General features: G+C 36.1%; 1 protein-coding gene across 1 annotated transcript; it reads left to right on the forward strand.

Moving 5' to 3' along the window:
• The first annotated feature begins 604 nt into the window (after positions 1 to 604).
• stxbp4 (syntaxin binding protein 4) lies at positions 605 to 21176 on the forward strand. The gene is made up of 22 exons (XM_027140451.2): positions 605 to 666; positions 1723 to 1796; positions 1967 to 2062; positions 2147 to 2216; positions 2438 to 2512; positions 3754 to 3845; positions 4280 to 4388; positions 4703 to 4835; positions 4957 to 5063; positions 5155 to 5383; positions 5908 to 5986; positions 7077 to 7171; positions 7588 to 7684; positions 7828 to 7943; positions 8469 to 8558; positions 8766 to 8831; positions 11923 to 12099; positions 13263 to 13376; positions 14230 to 14279; positions 16490 to 16614; positions 19512 to 19569; positions 19813 to 21176. Exons 1-22 carry the CDS (start codon positions 605 to 607, stop codon positions 19919 to 19921), a joined length of 2223 nt encoding a protein of 740 aa, XP_026996252.2. The 3' UTR covers positions 19922 to 21176.
• The last annotated feature ends 214 nt before the right edge of the window (positions 21177 to 21390 follow it).

Raw genomic sequence — 21390 nt, forward strand, 5'->3', positions numbered from 1 at the left:
AAGCTCCAGGTTTGCTAAATGTTGCACATTTTAAGGACAACTAATTTAAAACATCAACAACAACAATAAAACAAAAACATTAATAAATATGTAAATGCAATGCAATTAAATAGAGTAGAAGAGATTATTCGAGCAATAAATGCATGAATTACAGAATAATTACTCAAATTAATTCTAGTAAATATGTAGAAATGCATATCTATAGATGTAGAAACATATTTAACTGCTATTCTAGTCTAAATGTAATAATTTTTATCACTAGAGAGATGGATATATTTAATGTCTGTCTATATATCTGATAGATGGGTTTGACCATTGATTACTTTGTAAACACACCCAGGTTGATGTTTGTTTACTGCTTTGTTACAGTTGCAGAGAGAGCCACATTGTCAGCAGTGTGGCAGTGAACAGAGAGGTAAAGCATACCATGTGACTGCTGGGTATCAGGGGAGATTAGTGGATAGGTAGGCGCGTGTCTGTAGCTGTCTGTCTAGATTGCTATGTCTCGGTCATCTTGGACTGTCCTGATTTGAACTTGTCATCCCCCCCGACCTGGTGATGAGGTTGCCTCTATAATATTTCATCTACTGTTTTTGTATGTGCAATGCCACTGCTTCCAGGGCCAGTGGAGGCAGAGCACTTTGACGGACTATCCCTGCTCTACTGGTAGGTTGTGCTTGTTTTTAATATAGAATGCCTTTAGTTTTGGCAATACCCTGCATGTCTTTAAATCATTATGTTGCTCCTTCCTCAAGATATGATTGTAATCTTCTTCGGTTGGGTTAAGAATGTGGCAGTGAGATTGCCAGTGACTGTGAATGACTGTGAGGTTTAAGTTAGCAGTGCATGTGTAGGTGAAGAGGATTTGCAGTGTTTATGGTGTTGAAGTAGGATTTAAGCACGCATACACGTTGACTCCGGAAACCTATAATAATTCAGAGCAGCGTGCTGTCACAATCTGTTTGCACTCATTTCTACAGTATATAAGGACAAGGTATTGTGAAAAAGAAATCCACAGTCATGCCATTTTGCAGGATTATATTGTTTCTATGAATTCTAGACATGAATGCAGCATGGCTCCTCGGTGTGTAACTCAACGTGGCTTAGTTAAGTGATAGGTTTTAATGCTTTATTCCCTGCAACACAATCTGTTACAGCAATCCCGATCACATGTGCTGATTCTGTTGTTAAGATTAAACTTGAATGTATGTCCTGCATTTGGAGGAGTGAACAGTTCACCTGTGGGAGAGTTCAAACACAGCAGGTCAAACACCGATCATACCATCTTAACTTTGCAGCTTATATCCACTGCAGTTCTACCCAAACGTCCAATACTGTATCTGCAAAGCTAATTTTCATGATTTCCTAAATTTCTTAGTTTACAATGCTTCAAAACAAAATCAAAAGCATTCAAAGATCTGCATTTAATATCAATGCACCGCCATTAACAGCCTAGATAACAGTAGATAGAATACAGAATAGTATGTCTGACTTTTATGATGTGGATTAAATTCAACACAGATCAGATTCTTCTTTGACAGATCAGAGGCACATTTTTTTCAATATGAGCATGTATGTTCCTTAAATCATGAAGCAGTAGTGATTTTAAATGAGCAAGCAATCACTTACTCTTTAACTTACTCTTTAAATCCCCTGCTATTTCTGTGGAATTGAATGTTAGCTATTTGACTCATTTTGCTTCATACTGTGCAATTTTTTCAGGACAATCATGGGTCCACATGGCATCAACCGTGCTGTGCAAAGATTGGAATTCTCCGACTGCAGACAAGGACTTGGTGAGAACTACAAAACAAAGCTTCAAAAGGATTAATCATTTATTTAGCCATCGTTTTTTTAATCGATTAATTAGAAAATGAACACGTATGATTCACATCGGTTCTATTGTAAGTACATAGACAATATTTATGAATTGGTCTCAGTACTATTATTTGATTTTGTCTGTCAGGGGTGAAGATAATTGGAGGTTACAGAGAACAGAGTGGGGAAGAATTTGGTATTTTCATTAAGCGAGTGTTACCTGGTGGAGTTGCAGCACAAGACGGTATGTTGGACTTTAACACACATATCATACATGTATCTATACGAATAACTGAAATAATTAATTTGTTCATTCTATTTCTACCAGGACGACTTAAAGCAGGTGACCTCATTTTAGACGTCAACAACATGAATTTAGCAGGCGTTACAAATGAAAGGTATACATTTGATGACACTGAAGATAACGAATGCAATATTGATGAACATAAATATCATTCCTAAACAATTTCTGCTCATACACGCCCTATAAAACACTGCTCAAACTATATCATATCTGTGATCTCATGAATTCATTAATTACAAATGTTTAATGGGCTAAAGTTTAATCTCTGTGTTTATATATGGGGATAAAAGAAAGCCCTGTGCTGTGTTTCGTCAGGGCAGTGGAGATTCTTCGCATGGCATCGTCGACGAATCACATGTCTCTTCTGATCGCCCGTGATGAGGAATCCAGGTATGCTTCATGCTTCTCCTGATATACTGTATTTCATTTATTGGTTTTTCATCTTTCATCAGTGTTACAAATGAATGGTTTCTGGTTTAGAGCCAAAATTCTGTTATGAGAGTTTGAGATTTATGATTTAAGTTAAGATTTGGGCAAAATATATATAAAAGTATAAAACCAAATGGATTGGATTGTGAAATGTGAGTTTTTCATCGAACAGTAATCATGTACAGTAAGTGATTGAAAACATAGCCTCTTAATTTTTTATAAGTTTAAAATTAGTCTTAATACATTAAGTACATCAAAGATTTATGCTTAATTAAGACGGTAGACTTTTCTTTAGATTCTGCTTTCTTACAAGCTGTTACTTTGTTAGGGAAATATACTCAAGGTTAGATAATATCCCGGTGCTCTGCTCTATAGCAATCAGACTTTGCTATCAAGGACATCTGTCTGAATCTGCTGATGCTCAGTTGATTTAATTGAGCTGGCATTGTGCTGGGTGCTGAGACTCTCTGTGGCACACACTCAGCTAGAGCTGGATGCATCTTGACGTATTAGGGCCACCGGTCAATCAGATGCCACCTGTGCTGAATAAGAACAATCCCGACCCAATGAAGAGAAACATTTCTGCTCATGAACAGCTAATCATTAAAATGATTATGTTTTAGACTGAATGATTGCTTTGTCAGTGATTTACTGATTTTACTCATACTATATTGTGTTGTATAGTTTGTGTTCTATTCATTCATTCATTCATTCATTCATTCATTCATTCATTCATTCATTCATTCATTCATACAATCAGGCATTCATTTGCTTAAGTTATAATTATTGTTCTGTTTATGTTTATATATATTTGTGTCTAAGATAATAAAAGAAAATAATGTGATTAGTTACAGCTATTCACAATTAATTCTAAAGTCAATTATATTAAAGCTAACTGTGATCAAATCACACACAGATTACTACATTTACCCTGTTTAAAGCTTTATTTAAAAACCCATGCTATTGATTTTATATATTAAAATTATATTGGAAATTATGACATCAGACTGGAAAGTGCACCATACTTCAGTTTAAGTCTAGTTAGTTGTATGTAGACACGAGCTGCAAATGTTCTGAGAGGAGCTGAAAGTAAAAACATCCACCGCTGATGTGGATTGCTTTCCAGACGTTACCTCGGCTATCATCGTGAAAAGAATAAAAGATAGTGATGAAATGATGATCAACCATGTGTATGTTCTTAGGAGAGAGTTTGCTGAGCTCATGGAGAAATATGGCTCTAACAGCAATACAAGCGCAGGAATGGGCCGGATTTCTCCTACTCTTCTCTCCACAGGTATTCTCATTATTTGTATGTAGAATTTTCTGGAAAAATGAACTACTTTTTTTTTTTTTAAGTTTTGCAGATACACATGCTTTTAAAGGCCTTAACCGAGTCTTTTTAATCATTTCAACTGTAAAACTACAACTAGAATCACAGAGTTGCAGAGTAGACAACATGACACAGCACACAGCTACAGATTCAAGTGACCTTTCCTTTACCTCTGCCACTGTGCCCTTCAACAAGGCACTTAATCCCTCTGGGCCAAACCTGTGTACCTCCTGCAGTGCATAGAATTGCTGCCAAAGGAAAGAGCAAAGTCCGCCAAGTGGAAATACATCCTGTCACTTTATAGAAGGCTTGGGGTTGTTGTGTTGTTGTTTTTTTGTTTTTTTTTTCAATAAATACACAGTTTGTCAAATTATCACTAAACACACATTGCTTTTCAGGTAAATTGACTGACACTGCATCATCATCATCATCCTCCAGATCAACAAGCCCGCAGATCTTGAGTCCAAAAGACTGTAGCATGAACACAATTACTCCACAGGTCTGCTGGTAAGATTTGTACAGTGGATCCTTGTGTAATATTAAGCATTACAGGTAAAATAAGCTAACGTGGCTTTCATTTTCTTGTGTTACTTTGTTTTATGTTGTTCAACTTTTAACTGTAAGATCTCATACTATTAATGAATAGACTGTTAAGTTAATCCTAGAGTGTTTATCAAAAGCTGTGCTCATGCAATGACAGATGTTTGTCCTCCAAAGGTGGTAAATCCTGCAAAAGATTAGTTCCGGCTGAAAAAAAAACGAATCCGCTTGTAAGTAATTATATTGACCACGGTCGTCGTTCTTTTTTGTCTCTTCCCCAGCAACTGCATGATTCAGCTGATATGTGTTGCAAAGGGGACAGGACTAGGCTTGGTCATTAAAGGTGGAGCAAACCGTGCAGAAGGGCCAATGGTGTTCATTCAGGAGCTCATGCCTGGAGGAGACTGCCAGAGGGTGAAACACTACACCACTTATATACTAGATTATTAATCATATAAAAAAATGCCTCACTTTGAGTAATAAATTAATAATTGCTTTTGTGTGTGTTGTGTGTGTGTGTCGTGTGTCCTGTTAGGATGGAAGATTAAAAGCAGGAGATCAACTCGTATCAATCAATAAAGAATCCTTAATTGGAGTTACATATGAGGAGGCCAAAAGCATATTAACCAGAACAAAGCTCAGGTAAGACGTTTTTGCAACGTCTACACTCACATTTCTGTCTTCATATTTTCTAAAATGTGTTTAAAGCTGATTGTATGTGATGTCCACAAAGACCTGACCCAACGGTGGAAATAGCGTTCATCCGAAGGAGGTCTTCCTCTGGCTCCAGCAGTGGTCCACATAGCCCCATTTTCCTGCAGCCCCTATTGACTACAGGCTCCCAGCTCAGACCACTGGCCCTTGGGGGAGTAGCAGCTGTAACTATGCCAGGAGGACTAGTGCCCAAAATAAATACTCCTGTCTCTGGAAGTGAGACTCTGCCTTCTGTTAAACTTACTCAGGTAAGACATGGGGCTGGATATGGAGGTTTGACTGAACAAAGAATCTGATTCCCATTGAGGACCTTAATTAAACTTGACAATCAGTTATTTATAATAAAAACAGTAATAAATGCAGAATTTGGTGTGACAACCGTGACTTATGCTTTGTAAAGTTTTTATAAAACAAGTTTTTTTTAGGTATCTTGAAGAATTGTGGTATCTTTTTAACAGACATTTTTCTAAAACATTAAATTCTTGATAACAAAATGCCCAAAACAATACAGTGATAACAAATCATTATGATATGTTCAGGGGTCTTTAGTCTTTTGTTTAAAAAGTCAGTGTGGCTTGTTTTCATCACAGCAAACAAGAGAAGCGGTAGAAAATGAATGAATGAATGAATGAAAAGTTTGGCTAACATTTAAATGTTCAGACATCTGTCTCATACTGTTTGCTCTCTCTCTCTCTCTCTCTCTCTCTCTCTCTCTCTCTCTCTCTCTCTCTCTATCTATCTATCTATCTCTCTGTCTCTCTCTCTGCTGTAGGTACGAGCAGTACCAGTGAAACCTGACCTTCATTCAGTCACTACCACTGACAGTGTCTGCACCACAGTGGACAACTCTGGTACTGTAAACTCTTAGCAATGCACCGTTTCAATTAAATAGATAATTTATTAGCTCTGTCTTTTATGCTCGAATGTTTACATTCAATATCAAATTTGATTTTGCTAACTGATGTTTTGGAGTAACATTAATAAGAGAAGAAATCTAATGATCTGGAGCAAGAGATATTACCTGTGCATGACCGGGATTACCTGTCAGCTAGAACAAGCCTTCAGAATGTACTGATGAGTGTTTATTATAAAAGATAATCCAGTCAGCAGGTTACAGCATTTTCAATCTGAGTAGACAAAAATGGAAGTCATTAACAATTTATTTCAGCATAATCCTCCAGGCTAAGACCAAAATAAACTAATGTCAGTTCAGGTCAGGTACAATCTGTGCAGTTGAGGAACAGTATGACCGGGTTTTTGTTTGACACCTCTTTATCTGAGGGAGTTACGGGAGGTGAAGAATGCTGGATCGACATATTTGTAAAATATGTCTATTCTTTTTCAAATTTGAAAAAGTTATTCTGGAAAACTGGAAAACTGTCAGTTTTATGTCAATTTTACAAAATGGACGAGCATCCAGTTCTTATTTTATAAATCAAACCCTTGAATTAATCACTAGAAATGTTGATCACTTTGTAGCTAAATCAATACAAATATACAAATATATACCATTATTACATTATACAATATAATGTACTTTTTACAATATAACGTAATTACAATACAACACAATATAATGTAATTTTTCTAGTTTATTGTTGTCTAATTTTCCAGTTTATAGTCTTAATGGAGAGCCAGTATTGATGTCAATGTGGTTAGTTAGTCCCTAGTCTTAATTTCTGATATAACTGGAGAGAGACAGATATTTAATAGACATCGAATGCTGTTCTTCCGCAATCTCTCATATCTCTGTGAAGAAGTGCTTTGTGCTTTGTTCCTGTGGCAGCTCAGGGCAACAAAAAAATAATATTTAAATTTTGCAAAATTATGAGACACTAATACTGTATGTACATATAATAATGTAGTTTTTATGGCATAGGTAACATGACATTAACCTTGAATATTCATAAATATATACTTTTCATGTATTTTCATCTTCAGATGCCTGTAAGTTCAGCACCACGATCACCGTCACTCAGCCGAAGGTTTCCTCACTCACGTCTAGCTGCCGAATCAAAGTGGAGAAGCTGGAGCAGGTTTGTTCCTTACCTCATGTGTTGGGTCAAATGCTGATGAGCTAAGCAGCAGACAATAACATTTCATTCTGCAAAGCCATGCTCTCTATTCCACTGAGCCATTACTACTGTGTATCATGTGGAAACAAATGAATGCCTCTGCTGGAGGTTATAAAGATGATACATGTCATTAGTATACTCTGGCTGTGCAATAATGGGAAAATTAGATAGCAGCTGTTCAGCATCTTTCACCCTGTTCAGTCACACCAGGCCATGACATTTTTATCTGCTTATTTCATTTGAAGAATTTTTATTTTTATACTTAAAAAGGACATTAAAAAATTAATTATGAACAAAAAAATTATGAACATGTGAAAAAGAGTTGAATTAAAATTACACACCGAGTGATTGAAAGAGGACAGTTGTCATGTTCCCAGGCACTGGAGGTTTTGGGTGTAAAGCTGACTGAGTCTCAGCTCCAGATACTGAGAGAGAGACTCCAAGTGGACCAAGGAGGAACAGTAGCCTATGGAGGTGAGAAATCTTAGATTAATTATTCAAATTTTAATTTTAATTAAAATATAAAACCTGTGCTCTGTTGTGGTCATTTAAAATGCAAGTCACAACATAAACATTAGACTACAGGATGTAATTAGTTTTGTTTTGCTGTATATCAGATTTTGAGACTCTGACAAAGGAATTCTTGAAGTTGACGAACAAATCAGGTTTGCTGCGACAGCAAACCTCCATTCTCACTTCTGATGATCTGACTGACTCTTCATCAAACCAGCAGGTAAATTATTTTCTATACAACAATATTTATGGGGCTATTTAACATTTTGTGTTCTAAAAGACATAAAAGTATTAAAGGTTTTATACTAATAAAAATATGTATGAAGCATAATTGGTACTGCTGACTGGGGTGGGAACATATGTTATTTCTCTGTGGGTAAGAAGTCCCACTGTATTTCCTGTGGACTAAGTGACACTAATCAGTTATAGATGTCTGTAAGTAAATGTATAATATTTATGTGCTCAGATACAGAGTTGAAAGAGGCATTTATTAAACCTTGGTTAATAGTTATTGTGCATGAAGGGAGAACTATCTAGTGGGAGTGGCAATGACTAAAATTAGGAGAAATGGGATGCAAACATTTACATTTATAACATTTGGCATATTTCCTTATACAGACTGTTGTACATTTATTTCATTTATACGGTAAGGGTCTTGCTCAACAAAATGACATGTAACACTGAAAAATACTGTCAGTTGAAATATGTTGGACTTATGAAAATATGTTAATCTGTCATCTCTTAGGTATCAACATCTGACTCCGATGACCTGGATGAGATGGAGCGAATAAGAAAAGATCACATTGAAGCCTTAAGAGAAATAAAGAGTCTGCAGGTGAAATTTATAGTACAAGTCTGTGTAAACATGCAGCTCTTGTGTGCAGTCTTGATCAATACTTACTATATTTAAGGGCAACATCCTGCATGCCGCTGAGGAGCAATATATTATTTAGATATGCATGTGGTTCAGGATGGATTTTTTTTTCATTAAGTCTGTACATATTTTCAGATAACTCATTAAACTAAAGTTTAACCCCAACAGGATAGGTTGGCTGAGACTGAGTCCCTGTGTCAGGAAATGCAGCAGGAGCTAAATAAAGTTAAGCAGGTGAGTGTGTGTTGCTTCACATCACATCAGATCATTTCCTCTCTATATTTACATTGCACAAAGTTTTCAAAAGCTCCCCTAGAGGGAGCTGTCCTCCAACTGCCTTTGTGCGCTCTAGTAAATCTGTTCTGTTTAAAAATATCAGCTTCATGTGAGGTGGCTAGATACAAAGTATGCATACACAATATTTTTGACATATTCCTGTGTAACGAGTTGACTAAATTTTATGCTTATATCATACCTCATTCACACTGAACTTAGATGCTCCAATCTGAGCATTGTGTGTATGAGGGAATAAGCTGTCCTGGGTTCAGGAGGCATATACCACCCACCGTATGTGGGAGTTGGAGTGTGTAGGGCACAGTAAAGATTGGAGCTTGTGTGTAGAAATAGTTCTCTTCAGTGAGTCATGAAAATAGAGTCATCTTCAAGTGGCGTTATCATTTCAATCTATTGCATAAGTCAAATTCATTAGTATCATTCAACAGGAATTAAATATCAATATTCATCAACACTAGATGAAGGACCTGAATGAGTTTAGTGATGATTGATGGAAACATAGAGAGTTAGTGAGTGAAGCTATGTACTGTAAGCTATTTGGTCAGATGTGTCAGATGTTTGTAGGAGTTTCTTCTGTCACATACTGTACATTTTGAAGCTCTTCTTGGAATATTATTGAAATCCACCAGTGAAGAGATGTATACATGTATAAAATCTTTTTACAGTCATTTGCCCTGAAAAGAAAGCTGAGAATGACATTTTTCTTTTATCCTTTTTCTTATCCTTATGCTGTTTCTGCTAATATTTCAGTGCTAGATCTGTTTCAGCCCTTTCTGTTTTATAAACCAGTTAAAACCTTAAAGATTTAAAGGTTGAAATGACTGTTCTTTATAATATAAAACTAATTATGGTGCAAGTACAGATATACATTTGTATTATGATATGATAATATTTAATACATAATAATCATAATGATTAATTATATGTTTAAATAGTATTGTATTCTTATGAATTCTTATGAATTCTTATGATTCTTATGTACAGTGTTATCTTTAGAAAATAAAAATAATTAAATATAATTTATAATAATAATAATAATAATAATAATAATAATAATAATATCTAGAGTTTAAATGACATTTACATAATAATGCAATGCAATGTAATGTGTTATTTACTGCATCACAAAGAAAATAATTGTATTCTAATTGTATAGAAAATTTTCAGTGAATAAAATGATGTGTTCTGAATGCAATGAACCGACAATGCCAACCTTTTAAACTGTAGAACCCGATCTAAGCTGTTTGCCCATAATGACCATATGATTGGGTCAAAGCAACCTGTCTTTGCACTTTTGCCATGCTGAACACAGTGATGGATTTGTGATCTCAGCACCACACTGAGCTCCATTACTTCCCGAAGCTGAGAGTGAAAGCAACCAAGAGGGAGCGCTGAAAGCCCAGCCTTGAGGAAGTGAAGATTTATTTTAAAAGCCTGTGCTTCTTTCAAACCTGGATCTGCCTCTCTGAATCCGTTCTGCTCTCTTCACCCCCACCCACGCTCTCTGTGCTATATATGCCATTAGAGTAACAGGTAGGCAGACAGGCTGCCCAGCAGAGGAGCAGCAGGCTTTTAAGCTTTCCCTTTGGAGATGAGTGTGCCATCCACGCATTGCACCAGGGCTCCAGAGCACTGAAAGGTGTTTTTTTGTGTGTGTGTGTGTGTGTGTGTGTGTGTGTGTGTGTGTGTGTGTGTGTGTGTGTGTGTGTGTGTGTGTGTGTGTGTGTGTGTGTGTGTGTGCGTGTTGAGGAGGGTGAGCTCTGACCCATGTGAAAATGGGCATGGAGTTCAGGAATGTGGTGTCTCTATTTGATTCTTTTATTGTGATGTCAAATAAACTGTTCCTGAATTGAATATAACTTGAGAACTGCAATTACAAATGTATTTGTGTTTCATGGTCTTAGCTATAACTGTGGCTTAAACATATTGGGAATGTTTGCTGTGGCATAGTTTGCCATTCATGATATAATTAGTTAGGAACATCAGTATTGAAGGTTCTAAATAATAATCAGTCTGTTTATGTTGAATTGTATCTCTATGTAGTAGAGTATAGAAACATAGTGTCTATGTTTTACTAAATAGTCGCATGGTATTATCATGGAAAAGCAATGTGTTGTATAAAAATAAATATGCAATAGAGACCTGTGACTGTGTAAAGGGTTGGTGTATTGGAGCTTATGGTTTATTTGGACTTGTAAAAAGTTGGCAGCTGCTGGAAGTTTTGCAGAGACCGTTTCTGCCCTTAATGTAGCTCTTTATAGCAAATATCTTATGCACCAGATTGATAAAGCAGGGATAATTTGTGAAATGAGCTCTTACTTTAGACTTGTACATACTTTATGTGTACAAAGTCTTAAAAAGGGTGCATCTTTTCAAAACACCAAGCACAGGGTCACCATATTGGCCAACATTTAATTTATGCACTATAGAAAGGTCTTCATTATTGCTGATTGACTTAAAGAACTGCATTAAATAAAGCCATATTTACAGACAGATATTTAACTGTTTTACACAAAATGTGATCTTACACAAATGTGATCTGAATCCCTAAAAGCATATGTATTTGCCTGTTAGGTGGCATGTGTATCAGAGTAGTGAAGTCGATCCAACAGCAAAATGAAGGACCGACTGAAAAATGACTCAGTATTACCTGTTCATTACTCAGCACAATGGCACTTCACTTCCGTGGAATTAAACAGGCCTTGTAGCATTCCCCCTTCAAGTGCTGTTCAAAAATGTATTCAGTGCACTGGTATGCATTAATAATTTTTTAGATTTTCTTTCCATTCCTGTCCACACCTACTCACTAAAAAAATCAACAACATTTCTACAAACCTAAGAGTTAGGCTCTGTATACATAAAGTTTGAGTAGTAGCTGATCTAGATCAGTGCTTGGTCATGCTGGGAGCATGTGGAGAGTCTGAGAGAGGGAGGCAGCGTGCTGAGTGTGCTGTGTTGGGGAAGAACCCCTCAGCATCATACACTGTGCATTCCCAGCAGCATCGTTCTGACTCTTACTGTGCTGCTGCAGGAGGCAAAAGCGGCTGTGGATGAGAGAAGATCTCTGCAGACACAGTTCCAGCTGGCGGAGGCTGCGCAGAAGCAAGCACAGGGGATAGAGATGGACTATGAAGAAGTCATCCATCTCCTGGAGGAAGAGATAGCAGAGATGAAGTCTCAGAGAGCAGAAAAGTCAGACCAACCCAAGGTAGAGTCCAGGAAAAAAAAGGCTAAATGTCTCCCAGCTACTAAACTAAAGACATTAGCCCACTCCTCTAACTCCCACTTCCTGTTCCCTGCTCAGATCCAGCTCAGATTTTCCCTCTCTCCTGTACTGTGAAAAGTAGGTCACTGTTTGCTTTGTATTATTCAGTAACTGGGCTGAAGTGCAGTGAAGGCTTTTAGTGTGATCTAGCTGCGTGACGTGGGTGAATGAAGAAAAATCTGGTTAGCAGCCTCACAGGTCACAGAAGAATCTCATTTATGTTATTGTATTTGTGAGATCACAATTTTCTCCAGATAGAAAGTGGAAGTGGAAAGTGGAAAAAAAAATGACATACTTCATGTCGCTGAAGAGCTTACCTGCTTTCAGACCTGGGAAACTCTGCAAGAATAAAATAATAAGAAAAAGTACAGAAAAAGAATTTGATATACAGTAGCAAAAATTGTACAAAAGTTCATCTCCAACAAGAAAGATGTAGCAGTACAGTTAAGAGTGTAAAATTTGCCTTTGGATTTTACCATTACGTGCATGTAGCCTATGTGATTACACCTCACATTGTAGTACCTTGACTCATGTAAACTCTTCCTTCAACCATCCCTTCATTTAAGTGTTCTGTATAAAAATATAAAATATATAATATTCTATATGACTCCTTTTGATAATTTTATCCAAAGTCTTCTATTATTCATATAGAATATTCTAATTATATCATTTCTGGGGATTCACAATGGACACCATACATAAGCAACACATTTGTGAAATGTATCTGTATACGTAAAATAACTGTAATTAATCCAGCGTATATTTAATTATACATATTTAATATTTATATTTAATTATACATATACAATTATATATACAATTATAAAAGTGTTGATTTTAAAAGTGTTGCATTCAGATTTTTCTGTGAAGTCCAGTGTGTATAATTGCAAAAACCGAATAGATTTCGATGAGGTTTATGCCCATGGGTGCAAGCAAAAAGGAAGAACAAAGGAAACTGCACAAATAAATAAATAAATAAATAAATAAATAAATAAATAAATAAATAAATAAATAAATAAATAAGACTGATGGGACTCTTTAAAACTGAAAAGTTTTAGATGACTTTTAATATTAATACCTTTTAGTAACTTCAGTATTTGACACAGGAGGATCAGGACTTGAAGAAAAGGATTGCTTTGCTTGAGTGTCAGCTGCGGAAAAGCGAAGTTGCAAAGAAAGGCTTTGAAATTTCTACGGGCAAACTTCTACACTTTGTGGAGGTAATGTAGAAATGTAAATCTGTGCAATCATATTTAACTTTCCCTGTGCTGAAACAGTCCAACCGTCAGTCCCATACCATAAAGCCATGGTTATAACGTAATATTAACTGTGACATTGACCTAAAATTTCAACCATGGCTATACAGTATATTTCTTTCTGTTTGTGGTACCTTCATGGATACTGCAGCACTTAATAAACTTATATTCATTAAGATTTCTATAGTTAAGGGTCAATAGATTTCTATACTGGATTGACTTGGAACTCACTCTGATTGGGAACTTCCCTATTGTTGTTTTCTACATTAAACCTTTAAGTTTCCTACAGTGGATATTTAAATGAAGTGTAGATTATATGAAATTTGATTATTTATCATTTGAAACAACCAGTGCCGTTTCAACAATGCTCTTTAATTATTGAACTTTTACCATTTAAGTCAGGGAAAGTTCTAAAGACATATATAATTGTCATATTCAACCCAAGGGGGGCATGGTGGCTTAGTGGTTAGCACGTTCGCCTCACACCTCCAGGGTTGGGGGTTCGATTCCCGCCTCCGCCTTGTGTGTGTGGAGTTTGCATGTTCTCCCCGTGCCTCGGGGGTTTCTTCCGGGTACTCCGGTTTCCTCCCCGGTCCAAAGACATTTCACATGTATCCTGCCTTGATGCCCGATGACGCCTGAGATAGGCACAGCGAGAAGTTCAGATAAGCGATAGAAAATGAATGAATGAATGAATGAATGAATGAATGAATATTCAACCCAGATAAAAACTAAATGTACATGACCTCATGCATTAATGATACTAATATCTAATTTCCCCCAAATTTTCAATGAACTGTGATCTTTTTTTCCCCAGGGCATTCAAGACTTCCTAACAGAGAATCAAGAATCTTTCAGGACTCATAGGTAACAGAGAGCTTATTTTCACCTTCACTTTAACGCAACAGCCGGAGAAGACAAAAGTTATCCAAAGCTAAATATTATTTACAAAAAGAAGTCAATATGGTTCATGTACAAACTAGCGTTAATAGCAGTCATAGCAGAAATATAATTTATTAATGTTCAGATAGGGTTTGAATCCTTTACATTTCTGTCTACAATTATAACATTTTGTGGAGATTATATCTCATTTTAACTCATTTTACTATATGCTACTTATGAGTTAATGTTTTGTTTAATTTATTTACAAAGGTTTCACAAATAAGAAATATATATTAATACTTAATTTAAAACTTATTTACACAAAGGTTTGTTAGGAAATCAATTCTAAGTAAATAATTTCCAGGGTATAATGTCTGCGGTTTGAGACTCTTTTGAATATTTCTCCCATAAAAATGTTATATTGTAAATTTCTATGTAATATATACATATTCAATTTAACATGCGGTATGAAAAAAGTTTATATTACAATTTTCTAATATCACCTTTATACACATCTCTAAGCCTTAACAATGATCACAGAAAATTACTGCCTTATCTGACATAATCACAATCACATCATATTCAGCGAAAGAGTGTTCTCTGCATAGCGTAGCATGGCATAGCTAACTTTTAATGACAGACATTGTCACAAAGCAGATTTTCAGGGATGTGGATGTAGATTTAGATCCCTAATGAGCAACCCAGAGGTGACAGTGGCACAGAAAAACTCCTTGAGACAACATGAGGAAGAAACGTTGACTCAAAAGGGAACCTATCCTCTTCTGGCTGACACCAGATTGTGTGAAATCTTGAAATAATGAGAATGTGTGTATGGTCATTTTTTAAAGTGAGAAAGTGAATTGTTTGCTAGGAAAGATGTGTATTAGAATATGCTTCGGGTGCCAAATAATATGGTTACAATGGGAGTAAATCAATGAAATAATAGAAAAATCAATTAATAATTTGGAATATACATAGCAAAACAATAGTTAATAAGTAAGAGCATCTCAGAATCTAACATATGTCTGTTAAGCATTTAAACCAACTTTTATTGGTAAGAAGTATTTCACACAGCTGTTCTGAAAGTGTGGTGATTGTGCAATATGTTTATGTTGTATAACTCTCTATCTGTGTCAGTGGGCCTATGTACATGAAGCCCCTTCCCCAAAAACAATTTCTGTGTTAGGTGACATGGTGGACAATGCATTGTAGCATTCATGCTGCCTGGTCTGTGTGCTTTTGTTCCTTTCAGGTCAAAGGAAGTTCATTTCTGTATAGCTTTTATAAAGAAAATCATAATACCAAAAAATAACAGATTTTTTCCACGCCAGACCTTGAGATTGAGGTAGAAGAGCTCAAAGAAAAAAGATGGTATGAAAGCCTGAAGCAGGTCACATTGTACTGTATTGCACTTCTAACATATTTACAGCAGACTTCCACCATAAATTATAATTCCATATAGTACATTCTACATCAATTTAATTATTTATCCTTAGTGGATAATTATATTTGCATTTTTTATTCGGGCAGCCAGTGAGGTTTATATATATTTGCACTGTTTGTGCAGCTCTGAGTTCCCTGGCTCAATCAGCAACCTGGATGTAATTCTACACAGTATTATAGGTTACTATCTGCTGAGCATCACAGGTCTCCTGGTAATCAATTTCTCTCCCACCTCCCAAACCCATGCTGGTAAGTGAATTGGCAATGCTAAATTGGCCATAGGTGTGAATGAATTTGTGAGTACGTGTTCATGGCGCCCTGCAATGGACAGAATGTATTCCCAGTGTTCTCAGGATAAGCTCCATATCTACTGAGACCTTGATTGCTCTGTCTGAACAGAAAAGGACAGAATAGGAAAGAATGCTATAATGTACCACAATTTGTATTGCTAAAAAACCCACAGCATGGGTATAATATACTGATATGCAGAAATCGCTAACTGATTCTGAAGAAAAATATCTAATCTTCTGGACAACCACTTCAGTTCTCCATTTCTACAAGCCTTAATTGAAGTAATTTACGTTTGTCATCATCAGGAACAGTATAAACTTCTAAGATGATAATCCTATAAGAAACATTTAATATAAAGGTAACTCAGCACTTATTTTCAAAACATTGAGTTTTCTTTGTGTTTAATTTAATTGGAAATAAGTATGTAACTTTGGTGCTGTATTACTTTTCCTGTTTTACAGTTCTGAAAGTGAGTCAAAGCTGTCTCAAACTCTGGCGACACAAAGTGGGAGGAAAATGTCTGGATCTGTTGCCCTAGAGGCTCAGGAGCTCATTCACACAGTTCAAGCCATCATAGAGGTGGATTGTAAGTGACTTGATAGTAATTAACCGTTCAAATGTTTTGGATTAAAGTACTTTAAGGGAAATATAGTATAAACCAGCAGAATATGTATGGTGTGCTAAAAATGTCATATTTTAAATATTTTACAAGATTTTTACAAGAATAAAGTTAAGATTAAGATTTGGATATTTCAAATATAGCAGACAGAATGGTATGCCACTTTCATCTGGTTCAATCTTTTATTTTCACTCATAATCATATGATATTTTGGGGATACTGTATGTATTGGTCAAATTATCTTTTCACTGTACCAATTCAAACAACATATTAGAGTATAGAATAAACTAATCAAGGAAAATCTCATAATCTGGTTTTGGCGTACAATGTGAAAAGAATTAGGTCAATCCAATAAGGAAGCACAATCTAAGGTGTATTTCCTGGTACAATACGCCTATCGGGTCTGATTTGCCTCAGCGCTGCAGTCGTTGCCTGGATACAAATCTCTGAAAAGGCAATTGTCAGGTTCTTCAAAAGCATTGGATGTCACGCAGCACTCTGCAGGGAGCAGGCGCCGTACAAAGACACAGACAACAGTGTCAAATTGAAACAGAAGGGGGCTTATTAAAGGAAGCAGATCTATTTGGTGACAGAAATTTGTTTTATTTACACAAATCAAGTTGATTGCCTTCAATCAATCAGTAGGCTAGTTTACTAATTATTCGCAATCTTTAATGTGGAAAAGCATTGTGTTTGCTTAGTTCCTTAATAAAGTGTAGTATATTATGCAGAAGTGTTTAAATTTGAAGAGAAGTGTTGGAGTTCCTTTAAATGCATGACCTAATTTTGTTTAATATGTAAAAATTGTAATATGTAAAAAGATATGTTGCTGATAACCTCCACTGAGATTTAATGCAGAACCATGGAATATAAAGTAACACATAGAACCATAGACCCTCTATTTGGTTTTTTTTGTGCTATATTATTTTGTGTTTTGTGCCTTTCTTTTCCATAGAGCTCATACCATTATACAGTGATTGAGATTAATTACATAGGCAAAGTTAGTAGGTGCTTTTGACATATGGCATGTACGGTTGTTGAAAGATTGTGCTTAAAATAGCATATTTCCATGAATAATGGTAATTTAATGTCTATGCAGATATACTTGGCTGGTCTGAGAAGATCTACAACCTTTGAGCTGTTTGGTTCCTACTTAATCTACCACACCTGGTACAGTTAATCACAGCCTTCAGGAGCATATAGAAATTATCGCCAAGTGTGTTGGCATGAAACTTTGTAGGGTGGATGATGTCCAGGAATAGAATTGGGGACGTCTAAATGTTGATGAATGGAACAGTATAGCCAAACTCATAAACACGCTTGTCCAAACAGAAGTTTCTCATAGACTGTTCTCATTCACACACTTATTTTTAGTAGCTTCTTCATTCTGGAGTATATAACAGAAACACTGGACTTGAAGCAGGACTACACTGTGGATGGGACACCAATTCATCTCATGATACCACATGCACACACATTCTCAAACTCACACACACACACCTAGGATCATCTGTCGCCAATCCACCTACTTGTATGTTTTTATGAGTGGGAGAATGGAAAACTCCACACAGATATCATTCATTCATTTATTCATTTTCTACCGCTTATCCAAACTATTCTCGGGTCACGGGGAGCCTGTGCCTATCTCAGGCGTCATCGGGCATCAAGGCAGGATACACCCTGGACGGAGTGCCAACCCATCACAGGGCACACACACTCTCATTCACCCACGCAATCACACACTACGGGCAATTTTCACACAGATATAAAATCTAAAAATCTAAAAAGTAAATAATAATAAGTCATAAATATATCGCTGATTTGGTAGAATTACAAAGAATTCTTATTCAAGTAAAAGTGAAAAGATGACTGGTACAAATAATGTGAGGCACAGGTTTACTTTAGAAATAAATAAAGCTACTTTAACTATAAAAGTAAACACAAAAGTAAAGTCTGAAATAAAAAGGTGCCTTCATCTTACATGACACAATGACTGGTGTTACTGACGATATTAGTATTCCTGTGTAAACTCCACAGACTGTTGTGTGTTAAAATCCCAGGTAATCAACAGTATCTGAAATACTTGGGCCCATCCAACACCAACATCCATGCCACATAAATCCAGAGAGATTTTCTTTTTTCTGATGTTTGATGGGATCATTAACTGAAGCTCTTAAGCTGCATGATTTCAGCCACCTGGCTGGCTGATTGGATAACTGTATAAATTACCAGGGGTACAGGTGTTACCATTAACACAGACAGTGAGTGTAGTATTTTGTAGCCAGAATAATTTTTTTTAATGAAAAAAAGTACTTTAGTACGTCCCATTTCTGGAATATAGTGTTAGTGTAGCATTTTCTCTGTTAATGTAATTACTTTAAGGCTTCTGTTTCACACAGTCTTTAATTCTGAATGAGGCAAGGGCATAAAAAGTAGCAAAGAAGGGTAGATTGATGAGAGAGGATGATGAGGCAGTAGAAGTGTGGGAGGGGAGGACAGATAATCAGCCAGGAGCTGAAGGATCAGGTGAAAAAAAATGGCGGGGGAGGAAGAGAAAAAAAGGAAAACGTGTCTCACACACAGGGCTGCATGTGACCTCTTAGAGCGCGATGCTCACGTTTCAGCTGAGTGCTTTCCACTAGGAGGGCTGTTGTTTTGAATTGCACATGGAGTGCCACCGTGCCTTTACCTGCTGACACTAATAGAGTAACCTTAACTTTGAGTAGGATGATGCAGGTGTTTTTACATGTGACAGACTGCAGAATCCTCGCTGACGTGATCAGTATAGTGCACACATAAATGGATTTCAGCTTTAAAACAAATGCAATCATAAGTATGCTATTATGTTATTTATCTTCTTTAAGGTTTACCCTATGGTTGGGAGGAAGCATATACTTCAAATGGAGCCAAATACTACATCAAGTAAGTTGCATTAAAGATTCATTATATTTTAAACCTGTGTATTATTTGTTGTTTTCTCACTGTAAAGCCTTTCTTCCCATTCTCAAATGCATTCTTTTCATTTTTAATATTTAATGGATTTTTATAAGTGTAAATTTGATCAACTTGACTATTTCTGATGCACGCATGGACCTTGTTTTAAACATAATTATAAAGAAAGTGTCCCAGAAGTAGGAGTGACTTGTTTTTTTTTTGTTTCCATAGCCATGTGACTCAGACAACATCATGGACCCACCCTGTGATGAGCTCCTTGGGTCTGTGTAAACCAGAGGCAAACAAACCAATACAGAACTCACCAGAGTCCAATAGCTAGAACCAATCTCAGAAAAATAGCACTTTTTCTGACAAAACAAACAAAAAATGACTAAATCTTTACATGAAGGTTAAATTCAATTTCCAGGTTTATTTTACCAGTATAATACTGGTGTGGTGATTTCCTGATTGTTTTTTTTTTTTTTTGGAAGACACAGTGGTGGAGATGCATGTTGATACAATTTACACTAAGAGCATTTGGCAACGATTGCATATGTGCTGTCTTTCTATACCAGAGCTATCCTGAAGCTCAGAAGTGATGCCTGAACAATAGCAAGTGCCAGATCTCAGCAGTGAGGCTCTTCGCAGTATCTCTTAACACTATTTATAATGCCCTACAGATTGTAGTTATGCTTAATTTAAGCTTTAACATAAAGATTTGTGATCTAAATCTATATCTGCTTAAGCTTCTGGTCCTGCAGAAAAGGGCCAAGGTTTAAAACATAAAAAAAACACATACACATATATTCCTGTTTATACAGTCTTATAACCAGACAAATCTATAAGAAAGTAAAGTGATCTTAGCCAAACCCTAATCATTAAACCTGGATTAAATATACTGTAGCTTTGACTGGCATACACATAGCACACAGGTACTGTAGTTTAGTTACCATTCTGTCAATAACAAATCTGCAATGAAAAGTGTTTTAATTATTATTCGACTTTTCTAGATGGCTCTTAAAATCTGCTCCAGAGAAATGAAACACTGTCCACAATTCACAATGATGTATTACTTTCATATTTCATTCTTGTGCAGTCTGATTTTCTCAACACAGCAAAGCAATACTCGTCTGTTGTAATCCTATGTGGAGTATATAACTGTTAAGAGGCATAGCACACATGTGAACTTGCATACAGCTGCATGTGTGGATCTACCCTAAGCCTTATATTGATATTTTCTGAAAAGTATATCTTGAAGGTTTGCTTTGCTAAGTGCTCATTTACTTAAAGCTTTTATTATTTAAACATGCTAACAACAGATATACAGTAGAATTATGTGGTCAGATCTTTAATTAGATATGTCCTCTGTTGTATTTGGGAATACATTTTGATTTTGTTGTAATGGAAATAAAGTACAGCAGACAACAAAATCTGATCATTTCCAGTTTACTTTTTGTGCTGAGAGTAACGGGTCTAGCTATTTCTGAGTTGGAGTGCAGCACAACTCAATACACCAAATGCTCAGGGCCATGCGTATTGATTTTTTCCCCTCTCATTCTCCATGTTGTTAAATATATCTGCTTCCAGGAATTGAAAATCACAGAGATCACACATACTCTACCATCCCTCTCACCCAAATTAAAGATGGTCTGCCAACAAAATAGACAAATCCCTTAAAAATCAAGCATTGAACATAGCCATGTCTTCTGCTATATAATATATTGTTTCCAGGTAAATAATGGAAAGCTATAATCTAACTTTACCAGCTCCAGTTGCTATACTAAAAGGAGATGCCGACTCCATGTGGTC

This window comes from Tachysurus fulvidraco, chromosome 8 (assembly GCF_022655615.1).
Source record: "Tachysurus fulvidraco isolate hzauxx_2018 chromosome 8, HZAU_PFXX_2.0, whole genome shotgun sequence".
NCBI lineage: Eukaryota > Metazoa > Chordata > Actinopteri > Siluriformes > Bagridae > Tachysurus > Tachysurus fulvidraco.